This window comes from Ruditapes philippinarum, unplaced genomic scaffold, assembly GCF_026571515.1.
Source record: "Ruditapes philippinarum isolate M1 unplaced genomic scaffold, ASM2657151v2 ctg719_1_1_1_1, whole genome shotgun sequence".
Lineage (NCBI taxonomy): Eukaryota > Metazoa > Mollusca > Bivalvia > Venerida > Veneridae > Ruditapes > Ruditapes philippinarum.
Window position 1 is genome coordinate 618,578 of NW_026861463.1, and position 18,874 is coordinate 637,451.

The 18,874-nt window shown below is 33.8% G+C and overlaps 2 protein-coding genes across 2 annotated transcripts; one reads left to right on the top strand and one right to left on the bottom strand.

Annotated features, from left to right (window-relative positions):
- Nucleotides 1–1,043: 1,043 nt before the first annotated feature.
- Nucleotides 1,044–10,783, bottom strand: LOC132715708 (probable inactive tRNA-specific adenosine deaminase-like protein 3). Its single transcript, XM_060698770.1, has 7 exons — nucleotides 10,636–10,783; nucleotides 5,248–5,371; nucleotides 4,957–5,011; nucleotides 4,096–4,166; nucleotides 3,445–3,643; nucleotides 1,480–1,637; nucleotides 1,044–1,159 (listed from the first exon to the last, which is right to left on the bottom strand). The coding sequence occupies exons 2-7, from the start codon at nucleotides 5,354–5,356 to the stop codon at nucleotides 1,044–1,046; spliced, it is 708 nt and encodes a 235-aa protein (XP_060554753.1). The 5' UTR covers nucleotides 5,357–5,371; nucleotides 10,636–10,783.
- A 116-nt stretch (nucleotides 10,784–10,899) lies between these two features.
- Nucleotides 10,900–18,256, top strand: LOC132715692 (enhancer of rudimentary homolog). The gene is made up of 4 exons (XM_060698752.1): nucleotides 10,900–11,041; nucleotides 15,352–15,439; nucleotides 16,170–16,290; nucleotides 17,024–18,256. The coding sequence occupies exons 1-4, from the start codon at nucleotides 11,039–11,041 to the stop codon at nucleotides 17,115–17,117; spliced, it is 306 nt and encodes a 101-aa protein (XP_060554735.1). The 5' UTR covers nucleotides 10,900–11,038; the 3' UTR covers nucleotides 17,118–18,256.
- Nucleotides 18,257–18,874: the final 618 nt, after the last annotated feature.

Consider the following 18,874-nt stretch of genomic DNA (forward strand, 5'->3'; position numbering starts at 1 on the left):
AACGATTCCCTCAGATACTTTACTTGGTAGCAGTATAGACTCCCTCTGGTTCTTATATGGTAGCAGTGACCAAACCTTTGATCCCTTACTCTTCTGTTGAATACTTTGGAGTTTGTTCATTTCCCCCCCCCCCCCCCCCCCTGTATTAGGCGTCGGGAACGTTATCACTTTCTTTATAAAAACCCCCGAAAATTATAGTATGATTCAATCCTGTTTAATTGTACTGGATTAGGATTTATGAAGTTCCCAATAAACCGTGTTCTAGAGGACAAGCGGGGAAAATGTAGATAAAAAATTCGATTTAAGTTACAACTTTTAAAAATATGGGTGGATAAAATTTAAGGAAAATTCCCTTTTTAAAAATTGATATTTACAAAAAAAATTAGAAAAACGGGGTATAATTCTATTTAAAAATTGGCTCTTTTGATGTTTATTTTACCCGGGAAAAATGTATGTGAGCATTTTTTCTGTAAATTATTTTTAATTCTTTTTTTTAAAAAATTTTAATGCAATATGAAAAAGGGGTTGGGGTCAAAATTTTCGCTACTTAATTTTTAATAAAAAAAACCTTAAAACTTTTTTACCCCCGCCGTGTGAAAGATTTATCCCCCGAGACAAGAGCAGGCCAAGATCAGTCCGCACTTACATGCCATCTGATCATGGTCTGCACTGTTAGCTATCCAGGCAGTACTTATTTTAAATTTCCCCTAAATATGATCAATGAAATTTAAAATATTTGACATGGTTAGGATTTTTCAGTTATTTGAATCACTGTTAAACTGTCATATGTCGACTTTCCAGCTTTACTGGGGGAAGATCTCAAGTGCGCCTCTATACATAATACACAAACTGGCACCTGAGTAGAACCACTGATATCTCATAAGCTAGCTTGATAGCTTCTTCATAAGAAAGAATGCAAAGTCCATTGTGGGATTCAAACCCACAGTTGTGTGGGGCAAGTGATTTGAAGACAACAACCTTAACCGTTCAGCTGATAAGGCCAACAAAATGGCCAATAAGGCTGTACAAAATAATTAAGACACTTACATGACACAAGGTTCCTGTGTGACATACAGATGATATCCTGTACAAAGATAAGGTCCTGTTTTACTGTCATCATTTATCTCAATGTCTTGCTCAACACAGTACAGCTGAGCCTCTGTAAATTGAAAGTGTTGTCCAATTATTTTAACACCTACTTATTTTATATTTTTACATATTTCAAATGGGTGATGGTTTTCATAACAAAAATTTCTAATTTAATGGACTGAAGTAAAGTGATCAAATTTAAAACCTAGATCACTCAAATCCTTATACTACTTCAAGCATTTGTTGTTAAGATGGAATAAGGTCATATGTTTTTAACATGTATTTTCAAATTTATTTGCAACATATAATGTTAGTCATGAAAACAATCAAGCAAAATGAATTATTCTAAGGTCAATCTATTGTGGTAAGGTTAAGAAATAAGAATTTTACCTGGAGGATATTTCCACATTCCCCCACCCTGTGATTTGGCAACCAGGTCTATACACACCATTGTAGCATGGTGGAGAGGATGGGAACCAGCCCTCATGTCATAAGCCTTGGCAATCACAATGTCAGTAACTGGGTCCACTATCACAGCTCCAATAGGTCTCTTAAACAGAAAGGTGTACAGTAAAACCTCCGCAGAGAGGCCCTCTATAGAGCAATAACTTCTCTAACTAAGTCTCTAGAGCAACACCTCTAGAAAACAATACACTGCCTGGTCACACTGCACAGATGTTCAGACTTAGATGGCTCTATAGTCTATACTCCTGAAGGTAGCTGCCGGTGTTAACTTAAGCCGAGGAGAGAGGTTCTACAATATTGGCAGAGACGACAGGGTGCGTGAGCCCCCTAGCATAGAGAGTGATGACTTGAAAGGCAACCCCTTTGCCTGGCACCAACAGCCCTTTTAAGGGTTACCTCCTCGTATTGTCTCAGGTTTACTGTACATTTAGGTTCTCATTGACCGCCATACAGTAACCTACTTTTGGCTCAAAATTTAAATCTTTGGCTAATACTCCGTGGAAATTGCATAGACGTTTATTATCACCACTTTGTGATTACAAATTATCCCTATAAGGGTAACATAATAGTTGTATGCAGCTAAAAAAACTGTCACACACACTTCAGCTATAACGGTCCATTACCCCTCGCCCTCCATCTCGCCTCCTCTAGTCTAATCTTCAGCCCCCCTCCTCGACCCGCCCTCTTCTGCTCATATGACCACCTTGGATCACCCCACCATCATTCTGCTCAGCTCAAACAGCTACTGTTCACCACCGAAGAAGACCCTGCTCCTTCTGTAATCGAACATTACAACCCCCTCATCTTTTGCTCCTCCACTCGACACCTACAGTAAATGCTTCCCCTGCCACACTACTTCCTCATCTTTCATACAGTCATCATTCCTCTTCTACACTGTTATTGCCATCTAAAATTACTCACACCGCAACACATGTGTCTAAACTTCTTTCCCTATTTTACAACTGCCCCAAGTCCTCTCTCTTTGTTCAAAAGGCACAGTTCTAACCCTCATATCTCCCCCCTAGCCCCGGTCACGTATGCTCTCTCATAGCTTTAAAGTAGGCTTTCTATAATACTAAAGATGTATGATAGCTAAAAATATCTTGATATAATTACTGACTTTCTAAACTTTAAACTTTAATATTATTCAGTCATATTTCATATACTCTAAACAAAATCAATGACATCTAAATACAACAAAACAAGATTTCTCAATTTTAGTCTACATATGTAAAATGGGCCCCTGTGAATGAACGGTTACGTTTGATGAAATCATATCACTTGTCCCTGATGGATGGCTATGAGGGGACAGATTCTTTCATGTGAGGAAGCTATCCAGTACTGTCTTAAGGTCCATGGTTCTACTTAGGTGCTCACTCATGCCTAATACAATGTTTGAAGTGGCACCTGAGATCTGCCTCTACCAGTAAGGCTGGAAAGTTGCATATGACCTTTACAGTTTCACTTAAAACCCGTTAAAGGGACTCCACTGAGGTTTTTTGACATGACCAAACTGGAAATAATTTTTCGAGATTAATGCTCAGTTTGATGTAGGTCTAGATCAGTAACTTGTGTGCAATATTTTAGATCATTCGCTCTTGCAGTTTATCCAGGATAATTATTCAAATTGAGAAAAATGACCCAAAACGCTTTTAACTCAAATCATATCAAAAATAGCACAAAAATACGCTTTTTTGGCCATTTTTGAGTATACATTTCTGAATCATTTTTGCATGTCTTCCTGTGTTAAGTGCCCCAGCTGATCTGTGTTAAAAATTAAATTTTACGATTTTAGATTTTTGAACCTCAGTGGAGTTCCTTTAAACCAAGATTAAAACAAAATCATTCAAAACAAAATCATCAGAATTAAAAATGAAAGAGAATACATACACTTTATTTTCGTGGAAGTTAACAGGCCAGTACTGTATACAGCTGTTAAACTGGTCGCGAGTCAGTGGCGGACACGAAGGAATCTTCAACACACCAATCTTTCCAATACTGTCCTTAAATGGCTCCAACACAGATCTGACATCGTCCGCTGATGAAAATAGTCTCTTTTCACAAATAATCACTTGCACTGTTGCTAATCCTTATAAAAATAAAATATCATCAATATTGATATAGCTAATGTATAGCATTTTTTAACTCATACAGAAAGTTTTCCTAGTATAAACATTATAATTTATGAACGTTTTGAATGGTTCTTTGTGCTACTCAGTTAACATAATAAAATTTGATAACATTTAATGCCTGTTAATTTGAGTGCAGGGTTGGCAATGTAGGGTATGGAAGGGAAATGACACAATCATTTTAGAAAAGCCAAAATCCATATCAAACACATGTTACAGAGGTATAAGACCATCTGTAATAGTTGTCAGAAAAAGAGAGTTTGTCAGGTGAGATATATTTTGTTAGAAAACATATGAATTCGTCAGAATTGATGACTATAACAATACATTAACATCAACATTTTTAGGGGAAAAAAATCATTTGAATAAATCTGTTCTGTTCTATTTAATGAAACATTTAATTGAACCTTACCATTTGTCTTTCCTGATTTCACTCTTTTTATATGTGGGTATTGGTCCAATGGATACTTGAATGTTAAATATCTGAATATATAATAGAGATAGAATAGAATACTTGATGCAAAAACACTTGCAAACATAAACCCTTAACCTGCTAAATTTCTTGAATGGACTTGTCCAGCTTCCAATTTTGGAACTGTCAATTATCAATATTGGGGATATCAAGATTAAAATTTAAAGTTTGTCAGCCAGCAGTTTAGAGCTTGGTCAGACTCTATGGATGTGTAGGCTGACCTGACTATATACCGGTGGCAAAATGCTGATCATTTTCGGTTCCAGTCGGATAAACATTAAAAGCCAACTGTAGTGAGCCAGCAATGCACTACTTTGCAAATTTGCCGATCTATACTTTGTGTCACAAAATTTTAGATCTATGAATCATAATGTTAAAATCTGTTAAATGGCTCTAACTCTCAAATAGGTTAGTTACTAGATCAATATACCATTGGAGTATACAGTAGGTCCAGTTTTAAGTCCCACTTACACAATACAGGTTACATTGCAGCTTCCAAATTTTTCAATAAAAAGAATACATCAAGTACCATTTTGTACTTTATTTCAAAGACAAGCAAACCACATAGACCTTTTATAAGCTTCCTCTCACAAAAAAAAATCAAAGTTCCTGGCCTGTTTGAACCAATAATGGTGAGTGGCAATTCAAAGTGAAAATAAGCCATGGAATCACATTAAACATTATGTTTTTACTGTAAGAAGTTTAGTACTAATACTATTTACAGTTGTTGTAGCATCCTAAACCTGCAATAAGATATTTATAGAAGAAACTAAAATTTGCTACATTTCTTATTTTACGTACCTCAAAATTTCTGATGTTTTCTTCTTATCAGTCACTTCACATATGTAAACATCATCTGTAGAACAAAAAGCAGTTTTAGAAATAACAAAATATCCATATCAAACTTATCTTTTAACCCTTTCCCGTCTGGAACCAAAAGTTAAGATTCTGTAGAGTTGACATTGAAAAAATACAGATTTCAAAGTATTATTTAAATTTGAAATTGTATTCTTTGCTTTACTAACATATAATTGATGCTCAAATATTATTAATGGAGCATTTCTGTCTACACAGAAATATTTGAACACCTACCTAATTTTACTGCAGCAAGATATTTGTCTGCTAACACTGGTTCTAACTGCGGACATTTTTCTTGATAAGTTTTGTCCAGTTTAAGTTTCTTTGTTGCTGTATCTGACATTTTCCCAGTCTGAATCTAGTATATAAAAGTAAAATGTGTGACGTGGTAATACTATTACTCTGTTATATAAATCTAACATTATGCTCAGTTTATTGCAGTGAAAGAAATTAGGATTTGAATCAACTAGGCTGGTCGGACTACCAGATTGGAATATTCACTAGCCCAAAAGACATTTCATTAGCATGATACATTTGTTCTAAACAGTTGTTGATATTGCCTCTGAAAATACAGTAGCCTGGTCGGGCTTGTTACTGTGAAAAGTTGGTAGCCCGAGGAGAAATTTAGTAGTCAGGGGCTATCAAACTACTGCTAATTTTGAACACTGTTATTGTTGTCAAGATGAGCTGAATAGATAATATCCGAAACTCAGCAAATGTTGGTTTTCAAACAAATTCACAGGTACAAACAAACTTTAACCATTATAGCTTCACGGTGCACTACCATTCACAATATATTTGTCAACTTGTTGCAGTTATTTTCAAACCTGTAACTGTAAAAGTTTGTTTGTACCCTCGGATTAGCTAGGAAAACCTAAAATATTCTTAATTCCTGAGTAAGTCTATTGCCTATACATTTAAAAAGATTGACTGTTTTAATAGTCATGACATTTACCAATAGTTGTTAATAAAATATGTTATGGGCCTGACACGATTTTGCTGCAAGGTCATGCTGTGACCTTGACCTTCAAGGTACATGTAGTAACCCAAATGTTGCATGTGATACATCGTCTCAATATGGTGATCATTTCTGTGAAATAGTTGTAACAAGAGCACCGCTAGGCGGAGCATTATATGCCCGAAAGTGTTTTGTTTTTGGTAAAGATGAAGCATTTGTAAGACATGGGAATTCGCTGTTCATCCTATAAAATTTTACAGCTGTAGGTTGATTAATACTTAAGTTATTAATAATGACCTTAACCTTTGACCTTGTGACCCCAAAATCAATAGGGGTCTTCTACCTTATATGGACAATCATCCTAAGAAGTTTAAATATTGTGGGCCAATTGGAACTTTAATTATGCTCTAGAAACTGTTTTCAGTATTAAGGTAAAAGTGACTTTGACCTTTGATTTTGTGACCCCAAAATCAATAGGGGTCTTCTACCCAATATGGACAATCATCCTATGAAGTTTGAATATTGTGGTCCAAATGGAACTTACGTTATGCTCCGGAAACTGTTTTTGGTTTTAAGGTAATTGTGACCTTGACCTTTGACCTAGTGACCCCAAAATCAATAGGGGTCTTCTACCCAATATGGACAATCATCCTATGAAGTTTGAACACTGTGGGCCAAATGGAACTTAATTTATGCTCCGGAAACTGTTTCCAGTATCAAGGTAATAGTGACCTTGACCTTTGACCTTGTGACCCCAAAATCAATAGGGGTCTTCTACCCAATATGGACAATCATCCTATGAAGTTTGAATATTGTGGGTCAAATGGAACTTAAGTTATGCTCCGGAAACTGTTTTCAGTATCAAGGTAATAGTGACCTTGACCTTTGACCTTGTGACCCCAAAATCAATAGGGGTCTTCTACCCAATATGGACAATCATCCTATGAAGTTTGAACATTGTGGGTCAAATGGAACTTAAGTTATGCTCCGGAAACTGTTTTCAGTATCAAGGTAATAGTGACCTTGACCTTTGACCTTGTGACCCCAAAATCAATAGGGGTCTTCTACCCAATATGGACAATCATCCTATGAAGTTTGAACACTGTGGGCCAAATGGAACTTAAGTTATGCTCCGGAAACTGTTTCCAGTATCAAGGTAATAGTGACCTTGACCTTTGACCTTGTGACCCCAAAATCAATAGGGGTCTTCTACCCAATATGGACAATCATCCTATGAAGTTTGAACATTGTGGGTCAAATGGAACTTAAGTTATGCTCCGGAAACTGTTTTCAGTATCAAGGTAATAGTGACCTTGACCTTTGACCTTGTGACCCCAAAATCAATAGGGGTCTTCTACCCAATATGGACAATCATCCTATGAAGTTTGAACATTGTGGGTCAAATGGAACTTAAGTTATGCTCCGGAAACTGTTTTCAGTATCAAGGTAATAGTGACCTTGACCTTTGACCTTGTGACCCCAAAATCAATAGGGGTCTTCTACCTAATATGGACAATCATCCTATGAAGTTTGAACATTGTGGGCCAAATGGAACTTAAGTTATGCTCCGGAAACCAAATTGCTAACGGACAGACGGACGTTCTCACAGGACAGTAATTATGTGGCTACTCTATTGTTCTCTCTATTGTTCTTTTTAGCCACACAAAAGAAAATAGCCAAAGGGTTCTCAATAACTTTCAGCTCAGCAGGCCAAATTTGATTTCTAGCAGGCCTCCTAGGGTGGTCCGGGGGCATGCTCCCCCGAAATTTTTTTAAATTAAGCGCTTGATTTCCTGCATTCTCTGCCATATTTTGGCAGTTTAAAACTATTACAGAAGACCAAATGTAAAGGCATAATTTGAAAAAAAAAAACTATATAAAATTTCTCACACTATTAAATTCTGTAAAAAATACGTAACATTCGTTATGAGTAATCCAGTATTAAGAGTGTTGTCAAATATATTTTGTGTGATTAATTGGAAAAAAGTGCAGTTTTGCCTTAAATGCTGTTTTTTAATTCATTTTAAACTTAATGAAACACCATTTTTAAAATACTGGACCAATACAGTTATGTCGGGCAATTGCAGACAGGAGAAAAATATTAGAAAATTACTGCATAAATATCACTCTTATTCAATAATAAAATATCATGTGCCAATCATTGTGTTTCATTTTTTAGGGATTAACCTTTTCATCGAACAGCCTGGCATTTTAAAATGACTTGCCAATTATGTGAATACTCACCTGGCATTAAATGATTAAATAAAAAATAAGCAAATTATGTGTTGCCTGTCAAGCTGCAGAGCTTTTATAGAGCTTACAGTTTCACATCTACATATATACATCAATGTACAGTTTATGTTTACAAAATCAAAACAGGCCCAGAGTGTTCACAATCAAATTAAATCACAGGATCAAATTTAAAACTAATATTCTTCATTGTTTATCCTCATAGATTATATATCTAATATTAATTTGATGAAGTTGGATTTGCGATGGCAAGTTTATCAAATTTTAGATAAATTTATTGTTATTTTTGTAAGATAAGGGAATTTTACAGTTGATTCAAATATTGATCCTGATCCTAAAATTGATTCTCATTTTGAAGTTAAAAGCTTGAACAGGACCTAAATGTGTTAGTCATAAATTCTATAAAATTATTTGTCAGACATGGAACAGAGCAAATGTCACATAAACAAAATTTTACTATTTATGCCAACAAATCTCAGTACATGTAATTCACTAAAAATGTATCAGTTATCTGGTATATGATTTGAGTAGGAACATTGGATTTATATCTTTTGTCCCTGATTTGAACAACAAATTATAGATTTTATGTCATTTTGATCAAAGAATATTGCCCTTAATTTTCATACCTAGGGTATCAAAACTTTGATAACAAGCTTGTTAAATTATTCATATTATATTACATGTACTTTCATTAAAATTGCTTATTCATAAATAAGCATTGTATATATCAGTGTATGAAGTTCAGTCAAAGAAAGATATTTTATTTAAAACATTTCTTTTTTTCTTTTATGAAATTTTTCCCAAGCCGTAATTGCATGTCCGAATAAGTTACATCTGAAATCAGATCTATTTTCGACAACACATGAATGTATTTTAGTACACATTATCAGTGTAAATGACAACTATCAACAATTGATTTTACGATTTTATAGCAAACAAATCATGTTTTCTTAAAGTTTAAACCCTTGAATAGTGTCCAGTTTTAGCAAGTATTTTCATTGCAATATTGCAGTAGGCTGGAAAAATCGGCGATGGAGTTGAACTTCCGGTTTCACTTTATCCAAGTTTTATTAAGATTTATTTGCTAATTCAGATTTATTCCAATCATTTATTGTGTTTCTACTGAAAAAATAACAATAATCAGGGAGCATCAGTATTTGAAAGTTAAATTCTGTTCTCAGTTTTTGGTATCAATTGAAAATTTTACAAATTTCAGCCGGCCAAAAAGTGTTTACAAACGGTCATTTTGGCCGGCGGCCAGCTCTTATTGAGAACCCTGTAGCCACATAAAAGCATTACGGAATGAATGACATCAAAGAGAAAGAACAGTTACCTATTGTCCCTCTAGCCACATAATTACTTTCCTGTGAGTGCGGACAGACAGACAGACGGACGCCAGGGGGTATAACATAATATGCCCTTAAGGGCATATAAAAATCTGACTTCAAATACCGAAGTTATGGGCTGGACACGATTTTGCTGCAAGGTCATGCTGTGATCTTGACCTTCAAGGTAGTGACCCAAATGATGCGTGTAACACTTCTCAATATGGCGATCATTTCTGTGAAATAGTTGTAAAATCCGACTTTAAATAACAAAGTTATGGGCCGGACACGATTTTGCTGCAAGGTCATGCTGTGACATTGACCTTCAAGGTAGTGACCCAAATGTTGCACGCGACACGTCTTCTCAATATGGTGATCATTTCTGTGAAATAGTTGTAAAATCCAACTTTAAATAACAAAGTTATGGGCCTGACTGTGACCTTGACCTTCAAGGTAGCGACCCAAATGTTGCGTGCGACACATCGTCTCAATATGGTGATCATTTCTGTGAAATAGTTGTAAAATCTGAGTTCAAATAACAAAGTTATGGGCTGGACACGAATTTGGGACGTACATACGTACGTGCGGACGGACTGACAGACTGACGGACAACCTGGCAACTATATATATGCTCCCCCAATATTTTTCAGGGAGCATAATAAGTCTACAACTTTGGAATTTTTTATTGTATTTTTTATTGTATATTTTTTTAATATCACTTATTCACTTTTAGCTTAAATATAACCTGAGACTATGCAGAGACATAGATAATTAACATTTATCTACATCTCTGCTGGGACATGATAAGTTGATATAATTTGTTCCAGATTTGTCTTTTAAACATTATATACATAAATTATATTTAAAAGTTTGTCAGTTACAAATTACATTTTAAAGTTTGGCAGTTAAAAAACATGAAAATATTTAAAGCACCAACAAACAGTTTACACGAAATTTCCATGCAATTTTTGTATGAGATACAAGTGAACAAATTATTAGACTACTTTCGCCATATCCGAAAATATATTCACTTTTCACTTTTTTGATGTTTATTACAAATCAACAGAAGATTGAGATAAAAATGATTACCGAAATTCTTCAATACTTTGTTAGACATGTATGCCGCATATCATTTACACATGTTCGCTACAATTTGCGCAGATTATGAGAACACAAGTGCTGAACAAAGTTGGATTAATTAATAAAATGACGACTGAAGATTTATGCTATTGTTGTTGTCGTCGAAGTTAACTTTCTTATCATTAATTTTTTTATTGATACCTCATTATTATTTTAAAAGAAATATGATATAGATCTAGCATTGAAAAGTTCATTTATTTGGTAATTCTAGGAAAATACTCAAGCACCGAGTTAATTCATTATTGGATGGATCAGTTGGTGGCCGGCACTCGAAATACATTCGGCAAAATTTTTACAAAACCCAACGTCGCCTTCCTGTTGTGTAAATTTTCTGAAAAGAAAGTGTTCAAAAATGGTAATAAGATCATATACGTTATCTTAAATTCACTTTTGATTTGATTAAGTATAGCATGATCTTCTTACCAAAACAGTTGCACAGTTTTAGTTATACTTAAATTCTTACATAGGCCTACCGATCATGTTTTGTTTACCTTTGTTTTTAGTGGGTGGGGTGTTATAAATTATGCACAAATACAATACTGCATGGTATTAATGGGTATATCCTGGAATAAACCCCGGGGTCTAATCCAGGACAGTCTGATTGATGTATTATTGTGATGACTGATGAGAAATTGAATAATATGAAAAGGCAGAGCTAGATTTTCTTTTTACCGTGAAATAGTAAAAAATAATCATCAGTTTTTATTTAACATTTTCCGTTTTAAAATTTCATTTGGTATTTTACACACTGCTTCCATTTATTCTGGTTCCCTTGCCTATTATGGTTCCCATATAAGTGCGCAGGACACCAGTTTACGCTTCCGTTTTCAATCAGAATACCTCGGCTTTTATCATTATCTTGTAATTCAAAAAGTTGTGATGTGTCAATTTGGTACCTCGGAAGAAAGATTTTAAAAACCTTCACTATCTAGCAGGTACTCGCATTACCGTAAAGCTTGCTCTTCGGGCCCGCTCTTCGAGCTCGCTATCAGTAAAATGAAATAAGGCAAAGCCTTTAAACAGGAAGTCAGTTAAAATAATCTTACATTTTTAGTTTTAAAGGTTTCATCTGTTATTTTATGCAACACATTTGTTTTCACTTGGAATGCCTCGAAGATTCTTAATCCTAAAAGTTGTGATTGTTTCGTTATTGGAATACCCTTCCTATTATCATTGATTTACACAGGCTGGTGAGAATGCCCGATCGGGCTTATAACAAAAAAATTATATTTCTAGAAAAATAATTAATATATCTTTCTTTTAAACTTTGTTTGTTTATTGAGCATAATATATGACATAGACAGGATAGAAAAATATTTGGTTAGTTACTTTTATGAGAATTATTTCCCCTTTTTCATGTTTTTATTAGTCCCCTACCGGTTTACCGGAGGGGACTTTAGGTTTACCCTCCGTCCGTCTGTCCGTCCGTCTGTCTGTCAGTCCGTCAGTCCGTCCGTCCGTCCACAAAACTGGATCCCGCGATAACTTGAAAAGTACTGAAAATATTTTTATGAAACTTGGTTTATGGATAGATGGCAGTATGGAGATTATGCACGTCTTTTTCTTTTCTTCTTATGTTGAAAATTCTGGTTGCTATGGCAACAAATAGGCTTAAAATATGGCAAATTTTGCACATAAACTGGATCCAGTGATAACGCAAAAAGTACTGGAAATATTTTTATGAAACTTGATATATGGGTAGATGGCAGTCTTGGAATTATGCACGTCTTTTTCTTTTCTTCCTATGTTGAAAATTCTGGTTGCTATGGCAACAAATAGGCTGAAAATATGGCAAATTTTACACATAAACTGGATCCAGTGATAAAGCAAAAAGTACTGGAAATATTTTTTATGAAACTTGACATATGGGTAGATGGCAGTCTTGAGATTATGCACATCTTTTTCTTTTCTTCCTATGTTGAAAATTCTGGTTGCTATGGCAACACATATACTGAAAATATGGCAAATTTTACACATAAACTGAATCCAGTGATAACTCAAAAAGTACTGGAAATATTTTTATGAAACTTGACATATGGGTAGATAGCAGTCTTGAGATTATGCATTCTTCCTATTTTGAAAAAATATCAGTTGCCTTGGCAACAAATAGGCTTAAAACATGGCAAATATAACAATATTTGTGATAAGTCAAAAAGAGCTGAACATTTTTATGAAATTGCATCTTTAATTCAAGAGTTATCTCCTCTTTAAGAATTTTGCTTTTAAAATGTTATATTTTGGTAACAGGGATGTTTCAAATATTAACTTTAGAGTGTCCTTCAGTCCGTCTGTCTGTCTGTTCATACTCTGTGATCACTTTTAAAGAACTTTTCCAACAAGTTTACTTAAAATAGAGAAAAATTGAAACATAAGTGAATGGCCAATGGCCCTTCAGAATGTTGATGGGGTTCTAACCGGTAGGGGACTTATGGATTGCTTGCAATACTATGATAATTGCTTGTTACACATAATTTTTGAAGTCCTTAAAAAGTACAATGTATGTTACTGTTATATATGCAAAGTATAAAACAAAATAGGTTAAATAACTTCTTTATGCTCTAATTCATTGCGCCAATACCTGTTAGCATACATTTCATTCAGAGAAAACTTCAATGTATAATGTTCACTGTTAAAGAATTGTCAAAATATAAATGCCAGAAACAGAATATTTAATCCAAATATATAGAATAAAAGTACTGGCGCAAATTATATTGAGCAAAATTAAGTTGTTGGACACATTTTTATTGGGAATTTTACATAACAACATACCCCTGATAATTTTTATGAATATTTTGTCTCCTGTAAATGGGAAAAAGGGAAATAAGAAGATAATAAAAGATAACCAACATATTTTTAATTTGATTAGTATCATACATAAATGCTTAATAAACAAAACAAGTTAGAAAGAAACATATTCATTATTTTTCTAGAAATATGATTTTTTATGTCATAAACCCGATCGGGCATTTTCATCAGCTTGTTACATTGAAAATGGTAGCGCCAAACTAGACATGACACTGAAAATTTCACTGATGGGTATAGAGATCTAAATATTTTTCATTATTTTTTTTTTTATTTGATTACCTTTTAAATATACACATGTAGTCTAAAGCCAAAGCTCAAGCGGACCTAGCCATTGAGTGTTGACGTCCCCGTATTTCTATGATAGTGCTAAATTATCATAAATTATTATTACTGGAACCAATCTGTAAATTGCTAGTCAAGTTTGAAGTTAGTCCAACTAATTGTAGTAAGTGATGAGATATTGTGCTATTTTGAGTATGGGCAATGTCTCGGATTCTGACCCAGAACAAAACATATCTCAGAATGTAGCTTTGGCACATCAATATATTTTGATTAATGTCAAGTCAATAATTTTTTATTGTCAGAAATATTTGATAGGTAAACCAGGGACATAGATAAACATCTATGTTATATACTAATTGTATTACGCGATGAGATATTGTGCTCTTTTGTGTATGGGCAATATCTCCCCTCTATATATCTACATTTCTCCACAGAAAAGTCTGTGTCTGGGTTTGACGTAGAAGCAAGAATTTAGATTTTGTCCCAGAAAAACAGCATATCTCAGATTCTAGCTTTGGCACATCAATATATTTTGACTACATCTCAGGTTAACGGTTAAACATAAGCTATTTATAGCTTTTAAACCACCACACAAGGCGGTTAGACAGTTGATTACATTCTATTTACAGTTGTTACTCAAAAAGTATTGCAGGTTTTAGATCAATTTCGGTAATGATGTTGATAAGGGCTGGGGCGAGTATCCGAGTACTCCAATAATCACGAATCAAAGTGAAAAATCGAATTTGAATATTCGTAAGCCCAAAGATCGACGGATCGCGATCTAATTTTTTTTACATACGTTCACTGTTTCTTACACTCTTAAAATCGAGAAAAATACGATTTGAGTATAAATTATGGGAAGTTTACCTAAATACAATGTGCCGTACCATAATGCTGAGCTAGGAAGTAATTGGTTTCATAAAACAAAACAAAAATACTCTTCCAAAAAATAAAAACATAAACCTAGTTAAATTATATTTTATATGTTTAATGTTTAGTATCGTTGTTTGTTTTTAATAAACATGTTTTTTTAACTAATACATGTACATGTTTTTATGGGTGTCTTGATAACAAAAGATTTGTGGTTCAATTTGTGAATCGTAAGTGCTGAATCGTGGTTCGGATCGGATCGTCGCTTATCCGACGATCCACACCCCTAGTGTTGATTTACCAAGACGTTAAAATGTCAAAAAGGCTAGATGCAATTTTACTTTTATAGGACTACCAAGAAACTTAAATTAAAATGGCTGCAATTTAAGAAGAGTGAATAACTCTAGAGAGATGGCGAAATAAATGCTAGAAGACTATTGATAAGAACATGTCCATGGTGTGAACTTTGACAAATAGATGCCTTAAAATTTAAGCTTACTGATCCAACTTTCCAACAGGAAAAATGCAATTTTTTTTGTAGCAGTTCATACACATTTATCTACATTGGTTCTCCAGTCAGTTGCTGATTATGACTGGGACTGGCAAATATTACTTGCAAAATCTTTCACATAATTATGATCATAGCTGAAAATGATTTGTATTAATTTGAATGTTTAATTTTGTATCCTTAAATAATTATATTTTCAGAGTCACACCATCCTTCTAGTCCAGCCTAGCTCAAGACCTGACACACGGACATACAGTGACTATGAGTCTCTTAATGAATGTCTTGAAGGTAAGTCATGCTTGAAAGCCTGTTCATATATTTATGGTGGGTAAATTACTTAAAATATAAGAATGTTAGCCAAAGATATTGTGACAAACAAAAACCTTAAAAAAAGTCATTGTATTCCACATATAGAATTACAAAATTATCAGGAAATAACATGGCCTTACCATAACGGCTACATACAATTACATGCTAATTAGTGGACAGGAAAATATGACATACTGCATGCTCATGGCCTAATAAAATGTGACGGTGAACCAGAAATTTTTTTTTTATGTGTTTTTATCTATTGTCACTATAGCATGTCTTCTTGAGTTCTTACGTCATAACCATTTTGGGTCGCAGCCAAATTTCCATTTCAAAGTGTACGAAGCAGGAAAAGACATAGATAATGAGAGGGGATTATGAGTAACCCTGGTGTTTATAAGAACTAAATATTTTGCATTTGATGTCCAATGACAATATTATTTTGATGAAGGCTTTAACAAATACTGTACAGTTTGATATTTAAAAAAAGTTATATTAAAGTTTGTGCACCTAAAATAATTGTAGAAAGAAAGAATGTGAAAAAAAAAACAAAGAAGAGAGTAGAACATTTATAGTCAAGCAGTTTTTAAAAAGAGTTTCAACTGACATATTTCTGGTAACATAAAGTTGAGCTCCTTCATTCATAATAATGAAATGTAACAGTGTTTAAATATTTTGTATATTTTATATTAATTATTATACTCCACAGGTATCTGTAAGATCTATGAGGAACATTTGAAGAGACAGAATCCAGAGTGCCCAAGTATTACTTATGACATTAGTCAGCTGTTTGAGTTCATCGACCAGCTGAATGACCTCAGCTGTTTAGTGTAAGTAAATGCTAAATGATTCTATTTATAGTATTTTTATGCTCCACAAAGGATGAGCATATAGTTGCCGCTTTGTTTGTCCGTCCGTCCCCTATTCTTGTCCAAGACATAACTTTTTAACAACAACAGGTATCAACATGAAACTTTGTAGGTAGATAGATCTCATTGACTAGAAGTACAATGCAAAAGAACCATAACTCTGTCTTGCCTATTTTTGGAGTTATTGCCCTTTGTGCATTGAACCATAACTCTGTCTTGCCTAATTTTGGAGTTATTGCCCTTTGTGCATTTTTTTACACTTTGGACTTTGTCCAGGACATAACTCTAAAACTATATTAACATGAAACTTTGTAGGTAGATAGATCTTATTGAGTAGAAGTGCAATGCAAAAGAACCATAACTCTGTCTTGCCGAATTTTGGAATTATTGTCCTTTGTTAATTTTTACACTGACATAACTCTGACACTTCAAGAGGTATACTTTCCTGTGTCCAAAACCTATTTGGGGAGCATCACCCGGTTCAACCGGTTCTTGTTTTCACGTGAAATGTTTTTGTTTACATGTGTGAATTATTACATAGCTTCTATTATTATGATAAAATTTTACAAATATTTATCAATGAAGGGTCTTCAAGGGCCTCTGTAATTTTCACTTTTTGTCATTAAAGCAAGTGTTTTCAATCAGCATTGTTTAAACTCTAATTTTATCATTTAAAGTTAAAAATTTATTTCAGATTCCAAAAGAATATTGGCACCTACGGGCCACATAACAAGGACTGGTTAAAAGAGAAGATATACGTTATGCTTCGAAATCAAGCAGGGCGATAATTATCATACGTTTTTCAGCGAAAAGAAAATAAAGATAAAAGTGAACAAAACATTTTAAAGCCTATAAGGGAAAGACAATCCATTGTTTCCAAGGAACAAAACATGATTGATTCTTTTATTTGTTAAATCGGCAAATTATGTTTGATAGAAAAATATCTTTGTATGGGGATTAAAGACAGGTGAAAATTCTATTATGTGAAATCAGCATCTGACTTCATTTCTAGAATCTTGGTGTTCATTCATTCCAAATTTGGTCTGGATAAGTGATTCGCAATTCTCAGAAGGGCTCGGTAAATGCAGGCAAATGTCGCTAGAATTTTGCTGTTGTTATTTCACTCATTTCATATTTGCTCATCCATGTGATTTCCTAAAGTCTGAAAAACTTCATCAATGCTCATGTGTGCGTGGATCAGAATTTAAATTTTTGTAAACGTTATTTGGGGGTTTATATATGTATGGATCAGGATATAAAAATTTGAAAACTTTTATCTTGACTTGTGCATTCACAAATCAAGATGTAGATGTAATGTTACAATTGAAAGCTTTATCTTGGCTTGTTAGTTTTTCGGGTTTATTTGGCTCATGTATGCATGGACCAAGACATACCGGTGTCAGTTATTTAAGGTAAGGACAAATTCAACTTGGAACTAAATTTTAGTCACTTTTCAAGTTTCTAGATACACAGTAGTGTCTACAAGTTTCTGGATATACAGTAGTGTCACAGTCTAAAAAAATTTGCCATGATTGTTCATTTGCAGTATTTGATGGTCTTATTAATCCATTTTATAATAAGAAGATAACACATTCTTAAATTGTTGTATACAATTAGTATTGTTATTTTGTCATTTTTAGGCTGTTTCAATCTTTTTACTCTGGAATGACATGTTTTCCTATTTAAGATATTTATGGGTTAAGGATTAAGTACAAAATACACATTATGAGTTCGCGATTCAAATAATTACTTGATATTGTTGATTTGAAAATAATGAACAAAGTACATTAACGTTGTGGATGTAATGTTATTTATTTTGTCCGTTGTTACCACAGAACCCTCATGTTGATATTGTAATCATGGATAAATGTTACATACACATGTACAAACTCATTCAATTTTATCAATACAATTATATTTTTAGTAACATTGTGTTGTTTTGTTTAAGCTCGCCTGAGTAAAAAGTGCTCAGAGGTGAGGTTTTGTGATGCCAGTGTGTCTGTCCTTCATCTTTGTATGCAATGTCTTCACCTAAACAACTTGGTGGATTTTGACCAAACTTCAAAAAAATCCTTTGGTTGCCCTCTACAAAAGTTATTTAAATGGCTCCAGTCCTGATAAAATAGGTCACAGGAGTTAAAAATAGACTTAATATATGAATTTTTTAAAACTTTGTCTCGAAATAAAAATATGCATATAGCCTAGATATTTGACATGTAGCATCGCCTTATGGTCCACTACAAAACTTATATAAATCATGCCTCAGGGTAAAAATTGCCTTGTCTTTGGTGTCACTTAGTTTGTTTTAACATTTAGCATAAAACTATCTTTAAAATCTTCTCTTAAATTGCAATGTCCAGAGCTTTGACATTTAACAAGAGCGGTCACCAAAGTGACGAATGCCCCCCCCCCCCCCCCTTGAAAAGGTTTCTATTATGAAAAGAAAAGAGAATGAAAGTAACTAATTGCTGAATATTGTTCTTTGTATTATTGTACCTGTAATCTCTAATTGTGATAGCATGAACCTTCAAAATATAAGTGTGAC

Bases quoted from the DNA above. Each gene is read 5' to 3' on its own strand.
- LOC132715708 (XM_060698770.1), bottom strand. From the start codon at position 5,356: ATGTCAGATACAGCAACAAAGAAACTTAAACTGGACAAAACTTATCAA. The intron at 5,012-5,247 runs GTAGGTGTTCAA...TTTGTTCTACAG, and splicing joins TCTTGCTGCAGTAAAATTAG to ATGATGTTTACATATGTGAA. The intron at 1,160-1,479 runs GTAAAATTCTTA...TTCAATTTACAG, and splicing joins AATGTGGAAATATCCTCCAG to AGGCTCAGCTGTACTGTGTT.
- LOC132715692 (XM_060698752.1), top strand. The intron at 15,440-16,169 runs GTAAGTCATGCT...TATACTCCACAG, and splicing joins TCTTAATGAATGTCTTGAAG to GTATCTGTAAGATCTATGAG. The intron at 16,291-17,023 runs GTAAGTAAATGC...AATTTATTTCAG, and splicing joins AATGACCTCAGCTGTTTAGT to ATTCCAAAAGAATATTGGCA.